The sequence below is a fragment of the Halichoerus grypus genome, chromosome 2, assembly GCF_964656455.1.
Source record: "Halichoerus grypus chromosome 2, mHalGry1.hap1.1, whole genome shotgun sequence".
Taxonomy (NCBI): domain Eukaryota; kingdom Metazoa; phylum Chordata; class Mammalia; order Carnivora; family Phocidae; genus Halichoerus; species Halichoerus grypus.
This window is the reverse complement of record NC_135713.1, coordinates 107,120,579-107,140,260: the sequence shown is the minus strand read 5'-3', so window position 1 is coordinate 107,140,260 and position 19,682 is coordinate 107,120,579. Positions and strand designations below refer to the sequence as shown.

The 19,682-nt window shown below is 37.9% G+C and overlaps 1 protein-coding gene across 5 annotated transcripts in view; it reads right to left on the bottom strand.

Annotated features, from left to right (window-relative positions):
• Positions 1-8,671: 8,671 nt before the first annotated feature.
• The window catches only part of ERCC8 (ERCC excision repair 8, CSA ubiquitin ligase complex subunit), a 63,819-nt gene continuing 52,808 nt past the window's right edge, over positions 8,672-19,682 (bottom strand). For all 5 annotated transcript variants that reach the window (XM_078067287.1, XM_036101080.2, XM_036101076.2 and 2 more), the window contains one exon: positions 8,672-17,721. Coding sequence is in view for 4 of the 5 variants with exons in the window: in XM_036101080.2 (XP_035956973.1) it covers positions 17,653-17,721 (69 nt within the window). In the remaining variant the exon portion in view is untranslated. The remainder of the gene's footprint in view (positions 17,722-19,682) is intronic.

Genomic DNA, 19,682 nt, shown 5'->3' with positions numbered 1-19,682 from the left:
AGTGATCATCTGTGTCAAATGCTGTAAACTGAGGATCAGAAATTGACTATTGATTTAGCAATATGGAAACCATTGGTTGACCATGGGAAGAACAGGTTTGGAGGAGCCGAAGGAATGAAAATCTCATTTGAGTAAGTTTCAAGAGTAAGTGGGAAGACAGAAATTGGAGAAAACAAGTTTAGACAATGCTATTGAAGACTTTTGTGGTATAAAGGAGCAAAGAAATGTGGTCATGGCAGGAAGGGGAATTGGATCTAGAGAGTTTTGTTTTTTGTTTTTTTGTGTGTGTTAAAGATAGTGGTTTGTATACTTCGGAAAATATTAGTAAAGAAGCAAAAACTTGTACGGCTAGAAAGAAGACAACTCTTGTAGTGATGTCCTGGAGTATGTGAGAGGGGTGGGATTTGGTACACAGGTAGAGAATCTGACCTTAGATCTGAACATGCACATTCACCCATAGGTAACAGAGGGAAGGCAGAGTTACGGGCATATGTTGGGGAAGTAGGAGCTTGTGTTAATAGATGGTCTTATCAAGTTCCCCAGAGGCAGACCTGATACAGAAAGTTGTGTATGAGTGCTCTATTGAGGCCATTAAGGGATCCAAGGGGATCTGGGTGAAACTGACATTGTCTACTATGCAAATATTATTTTCCAAATTTGCATTTTTTAAAGCAATAAAATGTTATAGTTAAAACTACCTTAACCTCTCTCTTTTTTCCCAAAGGTATCCTGAAGTAGCTATGTATCATTTCCATGCATGTGTGTTTCTAATTTTATTACATATATATCTAAATACATACTATAATTTTACATATGGTTAAATTTTATGTAAATACTATCATACTGTGTATTCTTCTGCAACTGTGTTCTTTTGTCACCACTGTTTTTGAGAATTTATTCATGTTCAAACATATAGATCTTGTTCACTCATTTAATTATGATATAGTATTCTATTGTAGGAGTAAAACCATTTATCCATTTGCCTGCTAATGAATGAAATTGGGTAACTTCTAATTTTTCCCTTTTGGAGACAATGTGGCAATGAATATATGAGTAAATATTTGCTTATACACATGTAGAAAAATTTCTGGGGTTTGCACTCAGAAATGGAATTGCTGGTCATGGACTAGATTATTCTCTTCTAAGGACGTTTGGTATTTTTTCGCTGCCCTGAATCTGAATCCTCTTCGTATATTTGAGGAAGTTCCTATTATAAGACTTCATGGGAGGCAGAACTCACCTCCCATTATAGAAGCTTAAGTGTGTGATACTTCGCCAGCCCCTTGGGCAACTAGAGCACAGGGCTGTGACCAAAGCTGGGCCAAACGGATACCCCCCCACACTCCCTTCCCCCACTCAGGATGCTGACGTTGAATTTAGTGACACAAGAAATTGTGCTTGCTAGAGGCATGGCTCCCCAGACTGGTTCACTAGCATAAAATTAGCTCTGGATTGTCAGCAGAGCATTACTTTGTTCTTTTTTCCAAGCCTGTTATCCAGGCTTTGGGGAAGTCTGTAAGCTTCTCAGTGTTTTTTCAATAAACATAAACACCTTTTCTTTTTAAATTAGTCATTTAGTTTCTTTTGCTTGCAGTTGAGGACCCTGACTGACTTACTTTCCAAAGTGGTGCTAATTTACACTCCCACCACATTATAGAATAGTTCACATTTCCCCAAATCCTTGTCAACATTCCATGTTCTTCAACCTTGTATTTTTGCCAGTCTGATAGGTGGGAAACGGTTTCCCACTGTTGTTTTAATATATATTTTCAGGATTCCTTGTGATACCAGACATCTTTTCATATTTTTTTAGCCATTGAGATGTCTTCTCTGAATTGCTTTTTCATGTCATTTGCATATTTTTATATATTTATATTGTTCTTGTTAATTTATGCTAATTTTGTCGGTTATAGGTTTTACAATATCTTCTTTTTTTTAAGTTTTTTTTTTTTTAAGATTTTATTTATTTATTTGCCAGAGAGAGAGCGAGAGAGAGCAAGAGAGCTTGAGAATATAAGCAGGGGGAGCGGCAGGCAGAGGGAGAATCAGGCTTCCCGCTGAGCAGGGAGCCTGATGCAGGGCTCGATCTCAGGACCCTGGGATCATGACCTGAGCCGAAGGCAGACGCTTAACTGACTGAGCCACCCAGGCACCCCTACAATATCTTTTCTCAATCTAAGTGTTATATTTTAATTTTATGAGGATTTTTGTTGTTCACAAGTTTAAAAAATTTTAATGTAAATTGATATTTTCCCTATATTTTGTGCATTTTGTCTCTTATGTTAGAATTATTTCCTTTTTCTGAAGTCATAAATATACTCATTTTTGTTTTCTAAAATTTAGGGTTTTTTCTTATTAAATTTAGATCTTTAATCTGTCTGGAACTGCTTTAAAATTATTATTTTGAACAGGTAACACATTCACATGACTTTCATATCAAAAAGGCATACAGTGGAAAATCTCCCTCCACCTCTTCTCCCAACCATGCCTTTTTTTCAAAATAAAAATTTATTTATTAGAGAGAGCAGAAAAGGGGCAGAGGGAGAGAGAGAATCTCAAGCAGACTATGTGCTGGCATGGAGTCCGACACAGGACTCAATCCCCAGGACCCTGAGATCATGACCTGGGTTGAAATCAAGAGTCAGCCGCTTAACCGACTGAGCCACCCCGGTGCCCCTCCATGCCTTTCTGATATACTTCTAGAGATGTAAAAGAAATTTTTTTAAAAAAGCTTATTCTTCCTGTTTATTTTTGAATACAAATACTAAACACCCTACATATTGCTGTGTACCTATTTGTTTTCACTAAACAATGTATCTTGAGATACTTCGAATGAAAACTTATTCATCTTTTACTTCTATATTGTATGAATCAACCATAATTTACTTAACCAGCTCCCTGTCAATGAACATGTAGGTTATTTGCAGTCTTGTGGTGTTAATATCAATAGCTAACACATGCACTATTTGCCAGGTACTGTTGTATTGTTTACATAGAGTAACTTTTGTAAATTTTAAGAGCAGCTCTTCCCCCCGCCCCAGTCAAAATCTATGGTAGGATTTTGATTTAAATTGCCTTAAAGATTGATTTAGTGAGAACTGCAGGAAATTGGCTTCTCTTTGGTATTTGCTGGATAAGACCTGGCAACTTCTTTGGCAATATGCCACCTCTCCTCTCCTAACACTCTCCTTTTCGCTTACTCTGATCTAACCACACTAATTTCCCTGCTATTTCTTGAACATGGCCAGCATATTCTTGCCTCAGGACTTCTGGTTTGTTCCCTCTGCCAGGAACGTTCTTCTCCCAGGTACCCACGTGGCTTGCTCTTTGCTCAGAGACCTTTCCTGAGCACATTATTTAAAATTACAACTCCTTACATTCCCTATACCCTTTCCCTGTATTATTTTTCTCCATAGTACTTAGTAACTTCAACATACTATACAAATTTTCCTTTTAATGTTATCATCTGTGCCCTCCCCTCCCCCATTAAAATGAAAGCTCCATGAGAAAGGATTTTTGACTTTTTGTTAGACTGCCAGCCTAGAGTAGTACTTGGGGAATAATAAATAATAGATACATTTTTTGTTGAATGCTTAAATGCTATTATATAGATAAGTGTAGTATGCCAAAGGAGCACTAAAGAGAAACTCCTAATTCAAACTGGGATCTGGCAGGGAAAAATTTTCCGGAGAAATTTACTCCTCCAGGACTGGAAGCTGATGTAGTTGTTGAGAGCATGAGCCAATGGTGCCTTTATAGTTCTCGTCTTAGCTGACTTGTCAACATCATTTGACTCAGTTGATTACTGTCCTCTTAAAATACCTCCTTCACTTGACTTCTAGGGTGCCACACTTGACCACCCCTTTTCCTACTTTCCTGGCCATTCCTTCTCAGGTCTTTCAGCAGGTTCCCTCTTATCTGACCTTTAAATGTTGGGGTGCCTGGGTTTCAGCCCTTGATCCTTTTCTCATCTCTGTACACTCATTCTACAGGTGATCTGAACCAGTCTCGGGGCTTTAAATGCTGTCTACTCATGGTACCCAAATGTGTATCTCCAGCTTGTCACTCTTTCCTGAACTCCAGACCTGTATATCTCAGTGTCTACTGGGCCTCTCCTATCGGATGTCTAATAAGTATCTCCAATTTAAATGTCCACAATATAGTCCCTGATATTTCCCTCCTTCTTGTATGTTCCCTGTCTCATTTAATAGCAACTCTATTCTTTTGGTTGCCCAGGCCAAAAATCTGGGAGTCATCTTTGACTCTTCTCTTCCTTTCTGCCAATTCTACCTTCAAAATATATTCAAAATTACTTCGGGGTATCTGGGTGGCTCAGTTGGTTAAACGTCCGACTCTTGATTTCAGCTCAGGTCATGATCTCGGGGTGGTGAGATGGAGCCCCACATTGGGCTCCACACTGGGCGTGGAGCCTGCTTAAAATCCTTTCTCTCCCTCTCCATCTGTGCCTCCACCTCTCCTCCCCCTGCTACAAGTTAATATGGATATAGTTCTTCACTGTGTCAATACCTAGTAAGGAGCAGGTGAGTGTCTCCTCTGAGGATAAAACATGTTAATACCTGCAGCTTCCTCCTACCATGATAAATCCTTTTTTGCCTTTTTGCATAAATGTTGCAACATGAAGACATGTAGCAGATCTTTTTCATGATTTTCTATACCCTTATCTATATATATAGTCACAAGTAATACACTTAGATAGGATGTAGACCACAGATATTTTGATTCTCAAGCTATGAACATTTTCTGAATCACCTGCCAACATCAAAAAATTGTACTCTTTCAGATAAAAATATGGATTTTCATTTCTCTTGAGTAATTAGCATTTCAATAGGTCCACGTTTGCACATGGCCTAAACTAGCTGGAGCCGAGTAGTCATGTGGTGTAGGCAGTTAGTTGTTTTCCACGATCTGTTTTCCTTTTGTTAACAGTAATTGATCTCCCAGTTTTGGGCTGAGCACATGGTCACCTAAAGACCCAGCTTCCTTTTCAGTTGGGTGTGGCCAGGATGTCAGTGAAAGTGGTATGTGAACCATCTCAGAAGTGTCCTCAAAGGGAGGGAGCACGCCATCTTCTTCCTTTTCCTTTTTTTGTTGGGAGGAATGTGGATATAATGGCTAGAGCAATCATGCTCAATCACAGGGGGGAAGCTGCTGATGGAGGGTGTGAGGGCAGTAAGAAAAAAAGGGCGTAGTTTCCTGATGACATACTGGCTGAGGACTGCTTTCCTGGACTTTTATCAAGAGAAATGCGTTTATATTTTATTTAAGCTCTGTTATTTTGGGCTTTCAGGTAAATCTAACCCTGATTCATAAAAACTGCTGCCTTTGGGCAGGTGTTCTCAGGTTTATCACAACTGCCACCACTACCGGATGTCTTCCTAACATTGCCCAGGAGTTGCCATTTATCATCACATCACACTGCTTTTCTCTGCACTGAAAAGAAGAAAATGAAAGACTGATAGAGCCATGTGTTTCAGGAGTCGTTGAAGAGCATATGTCATTGTGGAAGTAGACTATTCCTATGTGACAAATACTGCACACCAAATACTAATGCACACTGTATTAAATTTACATGACTTAAGAAGCTATTATGAAACGAACGACAGTAAGAAGTATGACCAGAATAGCAAAGACATGTTAATGACAAAGTTAACTTGATGAAAAACTTAATGGACTGGAAACAAGGGCTGGAATTACAGTAATGTTAATGGTTTAAAATGTATTAAGTAAAAAAGAAAAAAAATCTTGGCAGGAAAAGCTTTTGCCAAGGATGGATTTATAAAAAGGTTGACTACAGCAGAAATTGCATCCTGAACAGGAACCATCATTTGTAAACATAAGTTTAACATAACATTTCTTCACATGTTGAAGCTGGGGGTGAAAGGACATATAGCGCAAAGTTACACGAAAAGATTAAATCATTTGTAGTCCTCCGCACCTACCAATGAGAGTACAGATATAAAAGATATAAATACCACCCTATTAGCTATAGTCGTTTGTGACGTCTGGAAGGTTTTAAGTGTTTGAATAGCTTTTGAGTATCGAACCAGTAATGGGCCAACAGGAAACTATTTTTGTGTTGAGTGAAGTGGGTACAGGGATGCCGGTGGTGCTCTACAAGTCAGTGCTCACAGTGGACTTGCTTTACAAAACTTATATCTATGCTGGCAGTTTGCATACAACATACATGTATTTCATAATTCAGTGTGGGGGGTCACATTTAAATTACAAAAAGAGAACATGTCTTGAATGTAACCATGAATACTGTGAAATGGATGTACTACCATGGTTTGAACCACGGGACACACGTCAGTGTTTTCCTGAGGGATTGTAGGCACAATAGATGTGGTGTGAGACTGAAGGTGTTTTGGGGGGTGGGGAGGTGGGTGTTTTTAAGAAATTGGTTTGTGGGGGCGCCTGGGTGGCTCAGTCGTTAAGCGTCTGCCTTCAGCTCAGGTCATGATCCCAGGGTCCTGGTATGGAGCCCCACATCGGGCTCCCTGCTCTGCGGGAAGCCTGCTTCTCCCTCTCCTGCTCCCCCTGCTTGTGTTCCCTCTCTGGCTTTCTCTCTGTCAAATAAATAAAAAATCTTAAAAAAAAGAAAAAGAAAAAGAAATTGGTTTCTGTTATCTAAGGAAAGTGTCAGCTAAACTCATTAATGAAGATTTAGTCGAAGACTAGGCCTTTGGTTGACATTATAAACACTATTTCTCTACAAGTCTGTTCACAACCAAATCATTCATTTTATTCATCTTATTTCTAACCAGATTGCGCTTTTCACTTAACCAGGAAAAATCTGGCCTACTTTTGTATGCAGAAATCATTTTTCAGAAATTCAAGCGATGATTACCCTTTGTGAACCTAAGAATTGATTCTAAAAAAGTTATTTGATTTCAAAATTTATAAAAATGAACAAACTTGTATCAGTTTGCCTTTTCTCAGCTAATATTGATGTACATAAAAATCTAAAAAAACATGAAAGTTAGTGTTCTGAGTTGTAGCTCTAAAAACTAACCATGAACTGAATTCAATAAATATTTTAAGTATGCAAAAAAAGCTGAGTAAGGAATCTATGGTTTAGAAAACCCTATCTGTGAGAAGGGAAGGAAAAATATAATAAGAGGGAGGCAAACCATAAAAGACCCTTAACTATAGAGAATAAACTGAGGGTTGGGGGAGGGGAGGAGGGAAGGGAGAGGTGCTAAATGGGTGAGGGGCATTAAGGAGCACTTGTTGGGATGAGCACTGGGTGTTATTTGCAAATGATGAATCACTAAATTCTGCTCCTGAAACCAATACTACACTAAATGTTAACTAACTTGAATTTAAATTAAAAAAAAGACCCTATCTGTGAAAAACTTTTACATTATTGATTTGAAGAAAATTAATATTGCTCCCAGATGCTACAGAAGAAAAATGTCACATTTCTCTGGTTCAAGATAACAAAATAATGGATTAGACAAGAAAAATATAATAACTAAAATATCATCTAATTAGGTATTTGAATTTTATATCAGAAAATTTAATCTCTAATATAGGTTTATGTTACATGCTTATACCAAAGTGCAATAAAAATAAAGGATATGATTATAACTCTCATATTTGATCTTCGTTACTCCCACCCCTTCACTTGCTTACCATATTCTCCTGACCTTTGTAATCATGTGAGACTGTGAGCCTTCATCTTGCCTTTCTTGCCTTCTTCCTGGGTGTAAAGATAATCAATGACCTGAAATATGTAAAATTCCCAGATATATCTGTCATTTTTCCATAATGAGGGGACACAAGAGAAGGCCCAGAACTTTAGAGCCAAAGGCAATGGGGAAGTTCCGTATAACACAATATTACCAGGTACGAATGGGGTAGAGTTGGAGGGGACCACGTAAAGAAATCTGAACTCAAGGCACTCCTCTAATTTTGTTTAGCTATTGAGATTCACAAAGCAAGTCTGCAGTATATAGCAGCTGTCTAATAGATTCAGGGAGGATCTGTATTGGGTGTGTAGGCCAATTGGAAACCTTGAGAATAGGACTCTTTGCCACTCTGTAAGAAACCTGCAAGATTAATGTAATGCCCGGGGGCGCCTGGGTGGCTCAGATGGTTAAGCGTCTGCCTTCAGCTCAGGTCATGATCCCAGGGTCCTGGGATCGAGTCCCGCATCAGGCTCCCTGCTAGGCGGGGAGCCTGCTTCTCCCTCTGCCTCTGCTTTTCTCTCTCTCTCTCTCTCTGTCTCTCTGACTCTCATGAATAAATAAATAAAACATTAAAAAAAAAGATTAATGTAATGCCCAAGCTATCAACTAATATTTAATAATACTTAAAATTTCATACATAGTAAGTTATAAGAATAACACAATCAGTTAAGCACTTTATCATTTACAGATTGTAGTGGAATTGTTTGGTAGGTGATTGGTAATGGTGTTTTTCACTAATTAATCCAATAAATATATATACATTTTTGCATCTTCTATTTGTCAAGCAGTGCTCTAGGTGCCGAGGATAACAGCAATAAGCAAAACAGATAAAATTCCTGACCTCGTGGAGTATACATTCTAGAAGGGAGAGAAGGACAAAATAAGTAAGCAGACCATGTTCTGAGGAGGTGAAATTTGAGAGAGTCTTGACAAGAGCTCAGAGCCCAATAATCTTGAGATTTTAAGTAATAAGAGTTTTATTAACTCAACAACTTTTATATGTCAGGACTTTATTTCATTTACCCTTACAACTCTGTAAGGTGTATTATATTCCCTTTCCACAAATGAAGAAACTTGCTCAGGAAGGCTAAGGAACTTGCTTAATCTAACAGCTAATCAGTAGCAGTTCCATCATAATGTAAATGGAAACTAAAGTTTTAGTTTAGGCAAAACAGCATGTTCATTCATTCCATTAGAATCTGAATGTTCATTCAGTACGACATAGTTCATAAAACTTTTATATAAAGACACTCCACCTTTGCCTTCAATGAACTTCATTTAGTCTTGAATATAACCCTCTACTTACACATTTCATACAGTAAATACCATTTTAAAATGCTTTCTAAATATTACAATGTGTGATTTTGGAGCAGACATGAATTTAACAATTTTCTATTCCAATTTTCTGTCTCTTTTTTAACTAATGAGAAAAAGGAAGTAAAAATATTATTCAAATTCATATGTTTACTTGGTAATAAAGCTAACATTAAAGATCTGGTCTTCTCACTTCCAGTCCATTTATTACTATTTATTTCTTTATGAAACTGTCACAGTTACTTTTTGATAATCTTACCATTCTTTAATGTTCATAGTAATCACCACTGAGTTATTTGGAATACCTTTTTTTTTTCACAGTTCTTACTGAAACTCTAACAAAATTTTACATATATCATATACATAACACTAAAATGGTACAAAAAAAGTTAAGTTGATTATCAAAGACTTAGGAGGATTATTCCTCATTTTAGCACAACTTTAACAGTATGTTTATATAGAAAATACACAGATTCACATGACAGTGGCTGATGTCACTGTACAGGGTGAAGAGCGGCTGGACTTGAATGAGAGCCACCTGGGAAGGAGTGGCTGTCCAGCTCGTGCTGTTTGAACAGTTAGGTGTTCAGAGCCCCTAATTTAGTGCTGTTGCTAACTCCTGCCACCAAGAATGCGATGAACAAAAGAGAAGTGGCTTGTACCAATCACTTGAGCCTATCATTTGTTGCCTTCAAGAGCTGACCCCCATTGCCAAGGAAACAAGCCACTGGCCAGGCCTAAGGCTACCAGGCCTACACAATAACCAGAGACAACTGTGAGAGCATAAAAACATAAGCTTGAGGAACCTGGTTTTAAACATCACTCCCTTGTGTTTTTAGTGACGAAATAACAAACCAGGTTAGGATTGTGACATTTTATTTCTTAAAAAGCCTTGGGAGAGCGTTATTAACTTACTAGCTCAAAGTTTACAAGTACCCTTGTGAGGATAAACAGAAGTGGTTAGTCAGCAGCATATAGGCCATTTGCAGACTCTTAGGCTTGGAGAATTAAAAAGGGTCACAATACAGTTGTTTGTCTTATTATTTCCCTTAGTTTTTTTTTCTTTTCTTTTCCTTCCCTTTCCTTTTTCTTTCTTTCTCTCTCTCTTTCTTTCTTTCTTTCTCTTTCTTTCTTTCTCTCTCTCTCTCTCTCTCTCTCTTTTTTTTCTTTCTTTCTCTTAGAGAGAGACAGAGAGAGAGCATGAGTTGGGGGAGAGGGAGAAGCAGCCTCCCCGCTGAGCAGGCAGCCGGATGCGGGGCTGGATCCCAGGACTCCTAGATCATGACCTGAGCCGAAGGCAGACACTTAACTGACTGAGCCACCCACGTGGCCCTTTTTTAAAAATTTTTTGTCTAATTTTTTTAAAAAGCAGAAAATAGAGAACTAGATGGCAGCAAAACAACTACACCTCTTGTATGTGAGGATGTGTCTGACAGAGCTAATAAGACAGACAAGCTTGTATTACAATAAATGACTTGTAATAAATTCTCAGCACCAAGGTTTATTAGTACCATGACTCTAGGTAGAACAGAACTGTACGTATTTCTTTGCAAAGACGAAAAGCCATATTCATGATTGAGCTTTGTTAGATAGGTCTCCTGAATTTAGTCTTTTTCCAGAGTTAAAACAGAAGAACCAATCCTATCCTAGCACTGGAATTAATCTTCAGATATCTAGAAACTTCATCACAATACGAAACAAAGTGATTATTTTCCTTTCTGTATTTAGCTTTCCCTGTTATACTTTTTGAAAGGCAAAATCCCAAGCAGGCCAGGTTTTTTTGCCAGTTTCGTTTCTGGCATGGTTTGGCTGATTTTTTAGTTTATTGCTCTAATGATACTCAAAGTTTTTTAAATTCAGGCTCAGTATATAGCATCTGAATATAGAGAAAAAAATTAAGTTAAAAAAACAAAAGTAATCAATACATTTGTTTATAAAAATTATAACTCAAAGGTCTATAGCTTTTCTAATCTTTAGTAATTACATCATTTTTATAGAAATGTATATAAATGAACAGTAATGAAGTATTTCTGCATTGGAACTATAGAGCTATAAGCTTAATATCTAATTTGAGGTTTTCCTTTCCAATATGAGATAGTAACTTTTCTTTCAAAGATAAATGAGATTAGCTTGTTGAGACAGACTTTTTCCAACATCGATCATTGTCTCACTCAGATTTTAAGTAACAGAGCTAAAGGTTTTTGTTTTCTGGTGCTTTACCAATAGTAGGCTTTACATATCTTTGTGTCCCTTCCTCAAGAATCTTCATTTTGAAGTTATTTTTATCTGTTAATACAATTGTTACAGTTAAAGGGTTTGTCTTCAGAGCTTTCTTTAAATGTTTTTATTTAAATAATGGGGCTTTTTAGTATAAACTGAACAGAAAAAATGTTTCACTCGAAAGGAAGATTTCTTTTTTTCCCCCATTACTGTTTCCTTAATTAATTATAAAGAAAGGCTTAATAGAAAGTATAAAAGCTTATCTATGATGCTATTTTCAGGCTTGCTATTAAACATAGGTTTAGGGCTCTGTCAATAAAGCATGTGCATTTCTTTCCGTTATTTATTTATTTATTTATTTATTTATTTATTAAAATTTATTTACTTGTCAGAGAGAGAGAGCAGAAACAGGGGAAGTGGCAGGCAGAGGGAGAAGCAGGCTCCCCGCAGAGCAAGGAGCCCGATTCAGGAGTCGATCCCAGGACCCTGGGATCATGACCTGAGCTAAAGGCAGCGGCCCAGCCAACTGCACCATTCAGGCGTCCCTCTTTCTGTTTTTTAAAACTAGGCATTTCATGGGTGTACCAGGAGTGACTTCAGTTAAAAGTGGGATCAATTTGAGGGGAAGCAAACAACTGGCTTAAGTGTTCTTTGATCCATGGTGCGGTACAGCACCTTAAAGGACCAAAAGACACATACTATTAGCCAGGACAGGGTGGAGGAACAATTTGTAAAATGTAAAAGGCCTCAGAGAGAAGTCTAGCTACCTTTGTAATAGGTTCATTGATATATACTGTCAATAAGGCTGGACAAACATCAATTAAATGAAACAAAAGTTTCAAGTGGAAGCCTCCATGGAGCTTTCATAGTTTTCTAATATAATCTGCAAATGTTTAAAAACAGAACAAAACAAAGATTTAAGGTGGAGAAGAGAATAAAACAATAATTAAAAAGCCTCTTTTGATGATTATAGTCAGGCCTGAATTAGTGACTTCAAAGATCAAGTGCAAAATCTCCAAGTATACAATAGAAATAACAAAATAAGTATTTACTGAGCATCTACTCTGCACTAGCTACTGTTCTAGGATTTTTTAAAAGGCAAGCAGGAAGGAAAAGATAAGACTATGAAGGAGAGATCAAAGTAGACATTACATGCAATTATTTGGTAATATAGAGAAGGAAAAAAAAAAAAAAAGAAAAAAGAGGAGAAGCCAAACAAATACTAAAAGAAAATATCCCCAAGCTGAAAAAAGACTTGAAGCTTCAGATTGAAAAAGCTCATTAAAGGTCCAGGAAGTGATGGAGAAGGTGGGGGAAGATTGATTTATCAGATATCTTGCTAAAATTATGGAACTCTAAGGATAGGAGGAAGAAAATCTCACAGATGACAAGCTTCCAGCTATAAAGAATGAGTTCCCAAGAAAGGGGAAAAAAATCAAAGTGGTTTTGGAGTTCTCATTTGCAAGAACAGAATCCAGAAGAAAGTGGACATAATAGTTACACACTAAGGAAAGAAAAGGCCTGCAACCCAAGAATCCTACACCCAGCAAGATGATCATTTCTTCTGCCAGAGGAAAAGAAGATTTTTCTTTTTTTAAAGATTTTATTTATTTATTTGACAGAGAGAGACACAGTGAGAGAGGGAACACAAGCAGGGGAGTGGGAGAGGGAGAAGCAGGCTTTCTGCCGAGCAGGGAGCCCGATGCGGGGCTCGATCCCAGGACCCTGAGATCATGACCTGAGCCGAGGGCAGACGTTTAACGACTGAGCCACCCAGGCGCCCCGAAAAGAAGATATTTAATAACTACAGATATCACCCAAATACATCACCTAAGGAAAACAGGTCGTTGACAATCTTTGCTATTATACATGTGGTCCTGAACAGGGGACTGGCTAAAGAAATTGTGGTACATTCTCAAGACGTAGTATTGAGCAGTTAATAAAAAGAATGACTTAGTGTGTTCAGTTTTGTACCTGGGGTTTGTTCTAAGACACGAAGACAGAGAAATGATTGTCATGAAGAAGAAAGTTTATACCCACAGACCCCCAGAACCAGGAGGCAGGCACACCATGCCATGCAGGGCTACATGGCGAAGGCCCATGGCTAGTCAGGAGGCAGAGAGGGAGGACAGAGCACAGCCCAGAGCCTTTGCTGGGGTTTTGTGGCAAGGAATGGATGAAGCAGGTACGTACACTGAATAAATTTAGGATTGGATAGTTTGAATAATTTTGGTGGTCTCTGGGCTATTGGGGTGGTCCCTAGTTGTCTGGGGCCTGGCCTTGTGGTGATTTAGGGCAGTAGGAACACTGCATTGGTGTGATTTTGATCAAACTGAGTTTGATAAAGAAGATGGTTGTGGGTGTGGACTCTGGATTGATTGGTTTGTATATCAAAGACTCACTCTCAGGGGAGTCATTTGCTAATCTCTGGAAATTAGTCCTGGAATGGGGCAGTGTTGCCAGGATGAAAGCCACAAATGCCAGAGTATCAAGAATACAGAAAATAAGAAAATATAATTAATACAATTGCATCATATCAAGGAAATTTGAGGCAATGCTAGTGGAGAGTATGGCATAAGATGCCATTAGCCAAGAAAATAGATCTGAAATTCTTGGGGTCTCTAACAATATCTTGGTGGAGTTGTATAGTATGTTAAAAGTATGATATATCTATATATCTATGTATCTGTATCTCTCTCTCTATCGCTCTATCTATTTATATCTCAAGGTGGTGGGTCCAGCAGTTATTTTGTTGCAGGGTATGAAATGGTAAGTTAGTAGAGTGTATGTAAAGATTAGTGATACCATGTAGCCGAAAGGAAAAGAATGGTTGTGGTGGTCATGGTGGGAGATCAAAAGAGGCGGAAAAGTCTTGGGAAGTACTTGGTTCTCTCCCCAGAGGGTTGAAGGATTTTTACTGATATGAGGCAGGTGCTTAAGGAGAAAGCAATAATCTCCATTAATATTTAGAATGGAAGATAGTAGTAACCTCTACCAGATTTCCCTATGGGCATGGAAGGGTAGGAGTGTGCCTTTTGGCAGGGAACAAAGACTGTAGCCGGGTCATGGGCTAAGCAGACAGTAAGCTCAGAACCATAATGGGATCCCTACTATCAAAGGAAGAAAAGCAAAAATGTCCTGTGTCTAATTTGTGCCTTAGGAGAGCCAGCCCATAGGCACCCATGGGCTCACCTCCTAACAGTGAGGTCTTAGACTGGGGCAATGTTATCTAGGATGTGGAACTGGGGTATCCTTTCTAAAAGCGTACCCACTTGAGGTGATGTGGGTCTCAGCATTTGCAACAATGGCTTATTTAGAGGGTTTGGGTCTCCAGATTGTAAGTTAAGGAAATCACACAGAACAATGGTAATAAGACCAACAGTCAACAGAAAGGTATGTGGCTATACCTCACAGGGTTGTTTTTGTTTTTTGTTTTTTGTTTTTTTTTGGTTGAAGTTTAGGCTCAAATGAGTCCTATATTAGATGAACAGCTGTCTGATCTATGGACAGTCTGGATAATGGGTCCCAAAAGAGTATGCACCCTTGATATGGCCTCCAGCCCTTCTGGGATAGGGGAATGATAAACAATTTATAAAGACAGGGAAAAACATTATAAAAAGGGCCTCATAAATAATGAATGTTTATATACATGGCAGCAAGACACTTCTCCCTTTAAATACAGGAAAGGGCAATGGAAAAGTTTTCTAAGTTGGTGTGAGGTGTAATTTGGCCAAAGGTCCTTGAATTAAGAGAGAATAAGGCCTGGAGCAAGACAGAGACCCTTCACGGGTCCATTTACCTGAACGGAACTCGAAAAGGAGTTATTTGAGAAGGCCACTATATCTATCAATTAAACCAGCTATTTGGGACTTAATACGGACACGGAAGTTCGATTGAATACCTTTTCCAAAAGACTAGCATTGTGTATTTTGATAAGTAAAATGTGTGTCTTGCTTATTATAAGTAATGTCTATAACTCTGAAAGTAATATGATGGAGTGTCCAGGCAAGGCATTGTATTGTGACCTTAATATAGATGGAGATGTGTAATTTTGACTTAGATTTTGGGTATCTGTGAGGAAAGAGAGTCCCAGAGTTTGCTTGTTTGTTTCTCCCTGAAAGGGACAATTTTTAGGCAATGGCCCAACAGTTATAATTAATGTAAAGATGAAGCTACTTATTGGCCAGGGCATTGAGTACTAAGATGACTGCATGAAGTTTGGCCAAGTGTGTTGTTTCTTGGGTCCTGTCCTTTATTAGGGACATCTTGGCTAAGAGATGGGAAGCAGCAACATTCCACTGAGTTCCATCATGTTTTGTGGCTCGCAGTGCCATTTGCATAGTCTAGGTACTCCCTTGCTGTTCATTCAGTTAATCCCAAGTGTCTTCCCAGGCAGCCAAGTGATTTAGGGGAGGGGTGACATCCTCCAGCACCATGCCATCTGGCAAAGGACTGAGGATAGAGAGAGCCACCTCCTCCTACAGGTGGAATATACCAGAGAGCCCAGATTTGGCTCTATCCTACTTTAAGGAGGCCTTGGTAGTTATACTGAGTTTCTGGTGGGCTGTTCTCATGACTTAAAGCTTAATACGCTGCTGGGTATGAAAGGTCACAGGCTCAGGGTCTGTGAGAGCCTCTATTTTCCAGAGAGTTGGAAATCTTTAAGGCTTTCTGAGAGCTGGTCTTTACTTTCAACAGTTTAAGTCACCCCCAAGCATAACCTGAGGAGTAGGATTAAAGCCTCCCAGATGCGGACCGACCCAAAGAGGGGCTGTGATTCACTACCTGAGCTGTCCCCCTTTTCCCTCCCCTTCCCCCTTCGCAGGTAAAATCGGCTTCCTCTCTGCCTAAAGCAGGGCTAAAAAGATTACCAATCCCGAGACTTGTCACATGGAAGCTACAGCAGCACAGGCACACGGATCCAGAGCTTGAAAAACAGACGCTCTTGGTTCACAAGTCCACAACACATACTTGGTTAATAATGTGGATTGTTGCATACGTGGTTAATACTGTGGATTATTGGATGGGGAGGGAGGTGCTGATGTGGGAGGAGAGGAATTTCCATGATAACAACAGCAAGCCAAACATCCCGTTATGTAAAATTATGTCAAAAAAAGATGCATGGAAGAATGGCCACCAAAATGATAACAGTAGTTACCTTAGGGTGGTATGATTCCAGGTGACCATTATATTCTTTTGTAAGTTTTAATGTTGTCTGAATGATTTAGAATCAGCATGTATATTTATATAACTAGAAAGAAGCAATATAGTTATTTGCAGCTTAGAGGAGGACTTCTTTTTAAATAAAAAAAGATTCCAATTTCAGTAGCATTCTCAAAGATCATAAGCATCCTCACTGAGGAGTGGGGGGGAAGCGACAGTATAATGGTCAGTGCTTAAGAAAATCAAGTATAGTAAATATATGTTAAACATTTGCCCAGAAAGGTCTGATATGAGGCCTACCACACACAAAAACTCAACGACTATACACTTGTTATTCAAGCTACAAAAACCTCTTTTCCTAGTCTCCTGCTGATAAGAATCAGAAAGAAAGGGAGTAAGATTAGCTTCATGATAATCACTTGTGGGTTATTATACAAGAAAAGCAGACAATAAAATAGAAATTTTGTGACAACATTTCATGTTGAGCCAGATTTCCTGCCAGGGCATTTTCTGCTTTAATGACTGAAACAGGACTTGGTCACATCTTAACAAGATTCACAGAAGGGAGGTTCAAGCACGAGTGCAAGCTACCATCTGACACATAAAAATAAAGAAAACATGGGATTTCCCCCAAGTTAAAACCTTCTGTGATACACACTTTTTGGACTGAGTCCAAAAATATTTAATTAAAGCTAGACAATGGTTGGCTAAATGAAATCATTGCAAAAACTGAATGCATGAATAAAAAAGAATTTAAAAATTGGATGCTAACTTTTCAACTATCATTTTTAATATGATTGTCCTCAGTAAAAGCATCATTGAAAGTGAAAATGAACAAGGTGATGGTACAGCCAGTAGGAGAAAGTCAGTGCTGATAACCTTTACTTGCTCATCCTCTGAGACTGCATCTTACAGTTCACACAATGTGCTCAGGGTCTCACACGGGGGCCAGGGGTTGCCAGGATCTGTCTCAATAGAGAGAGTACTGTAACAATAGAGGATGCCCCAGGCTATAGCAACTGGGATCAAGGAGATACTTTTGATTAAATAAACTATATAAAAGTCTGCTTCAGGATTTCATGCAAATCCTACCCTCATTTTAAAACATGGGTGAAAAAAATCACCCAAATTCAGGGTTAATTTAGCTGTCATCACATAGTTAGGAAGAAAACAATAACAACAAAAAACAGTCCCATTTTAAAAGTTTCATCAGTAGAGACACAAAGGTACTCAGGATTGAGAATCATCCTTCCTCATCACTGCTGCTCCATGCGTCTTCAAATGCTGGGTTTAACTGTGATTTGGTTGTAGTCTAAAAAAGGGAGAAAAAAGGAAAATTTGATTGTTTTACCTCATAATTTTAGGTTCACAACATAGTTATGAAATCTATCAAATGAAGAGCAATTACAATATTTTGAAAGTAACAATAAAATTGTTAATTCAAAACAAAAGTAATGTAACAAACACTCCACATACAATGTAAGGCAATGTAACTTCATTTTAAATAGACAAGCCAGAATTTATCCAAATTAACTATGTTTCCTTCAAAGTAATTACTTCACAAACACATATATAAATGCATCTACACACACACACACACACACACACACACACACACACACACACTGATCAGCTATTGCTTATGGCATTTCTGCAACTCTTTGGAATTATCTGGAGAAGGCTGCACATTAACATCCATGTGGCTAAGACTGGACTCAGGTCTATAATCTGACCTGACAGCCCAAAATATTAATGTTGGCAATTTTTTATTATTTGGATGGACCTGACTATAAATACGCAAATATCCATATATGGGGAATAAGGTGTTCATCAAACGGAGTAACACCATTTTTGGTCCAAAAACTAATGTGAGTTATTAAGTAGTGAGGTTTATTTATTTTTTCATCGCTGGTAAAGCAGTTCCCAAGTACATGAAAAAATATGTCAAAAATGGTAATATGTTTGTCATTAGCTCAAAGGTTTTCCAGGGAGATTTCTTTGAAAGATAATATGCACCTGGATGGTGTTTATTTAAAACAACAAAACATCACAGTATTCTTATAACTTTAGAGCCCTACATAATAAAAGTAATCAGCAACTAGAGGAATTTTCATTATTTGTGGCATTTCAAATCAATTCACTTTCTGAGGAAACTTTTTGGATGGCTACCTTCTTACTCTCTGGCAAATGACTAAAGGGCTTTAAGACGGTCTCATTGTTTTGAGTATCTGGTCATTCTGAGCCAGGTTCTTATTCTGCAGCTTTTACATCTGCTACAAGTGTGTTCAGACCCCAAATCCACCAATGTATTAGCACCAAGACCACTCACATATTACCTTAGATATTGCCTTATACAACATACAGCAATGTTTTATGTTAAGAGGAACCCCTGTGTCTAAGCATGTTTACTGCCTTTTTTTTTTTGATATGATGACTTAGAATCTTAAAATTTAAACAATGATAACAGTAGAGAAAATGTGAATTTCCAGTAAGTTCCCCAATATCACCCAGGATAGTTGGAAAAGGACATATTAATTTAAGTATTCCTTATGGCTATTAAAGCTATAGATCAGAATCTATTACTAAACCTAATGCCCGCTATTGGCACCATTATTAAACTATAATAGTCATGCCTGGTATCATGACTCAGTTGTACAAAAAAAAATATATCTCAAATACTCAGATAAAAAACTATTACCAAACCTCAGCTAATTATTCACTTATTTCTAGCAGCAGTCCACTGATTTGTAATCAATGACTGTACCACACCTAAGTTTGTTTATTTTTTCATCCAAATGTTCACTGTACAGAATTGCTGTTGAATCACTATATGGTACACCTGAAACTAACATAACACTGTATGTTAACTATACTGGAATTAAAAAAAAAAAAAAAAAAAGCTGTAATGTCCTTGGGGGTTAGGTGATTCCTCTCCCTTACTCTATCTTACTCTGCCTTAGATATCTCCCAAAAATGTCCCTGAGTGTGAATAAGCCACACAAAGGTCATGCCTTCTAATTCCACTATGGAAGCCCAATATGTAACCTATTAAACATTTAAATTTCATTTTAAGACTCAAGAGAGAAGCAAAATTATAATTTATTGTAAATTATTGTTGCTACGGTGAGCAAAGAAACCAAAATAATTATGTGAAAATTGAAATGAAATATTGATAAATTTTGATAAATACTATACTAATACTAATACGCAAATACTATAAACTTGACTGTTTATAGTAATAAAGGATAACAATATAAATGCATTATAGTACGA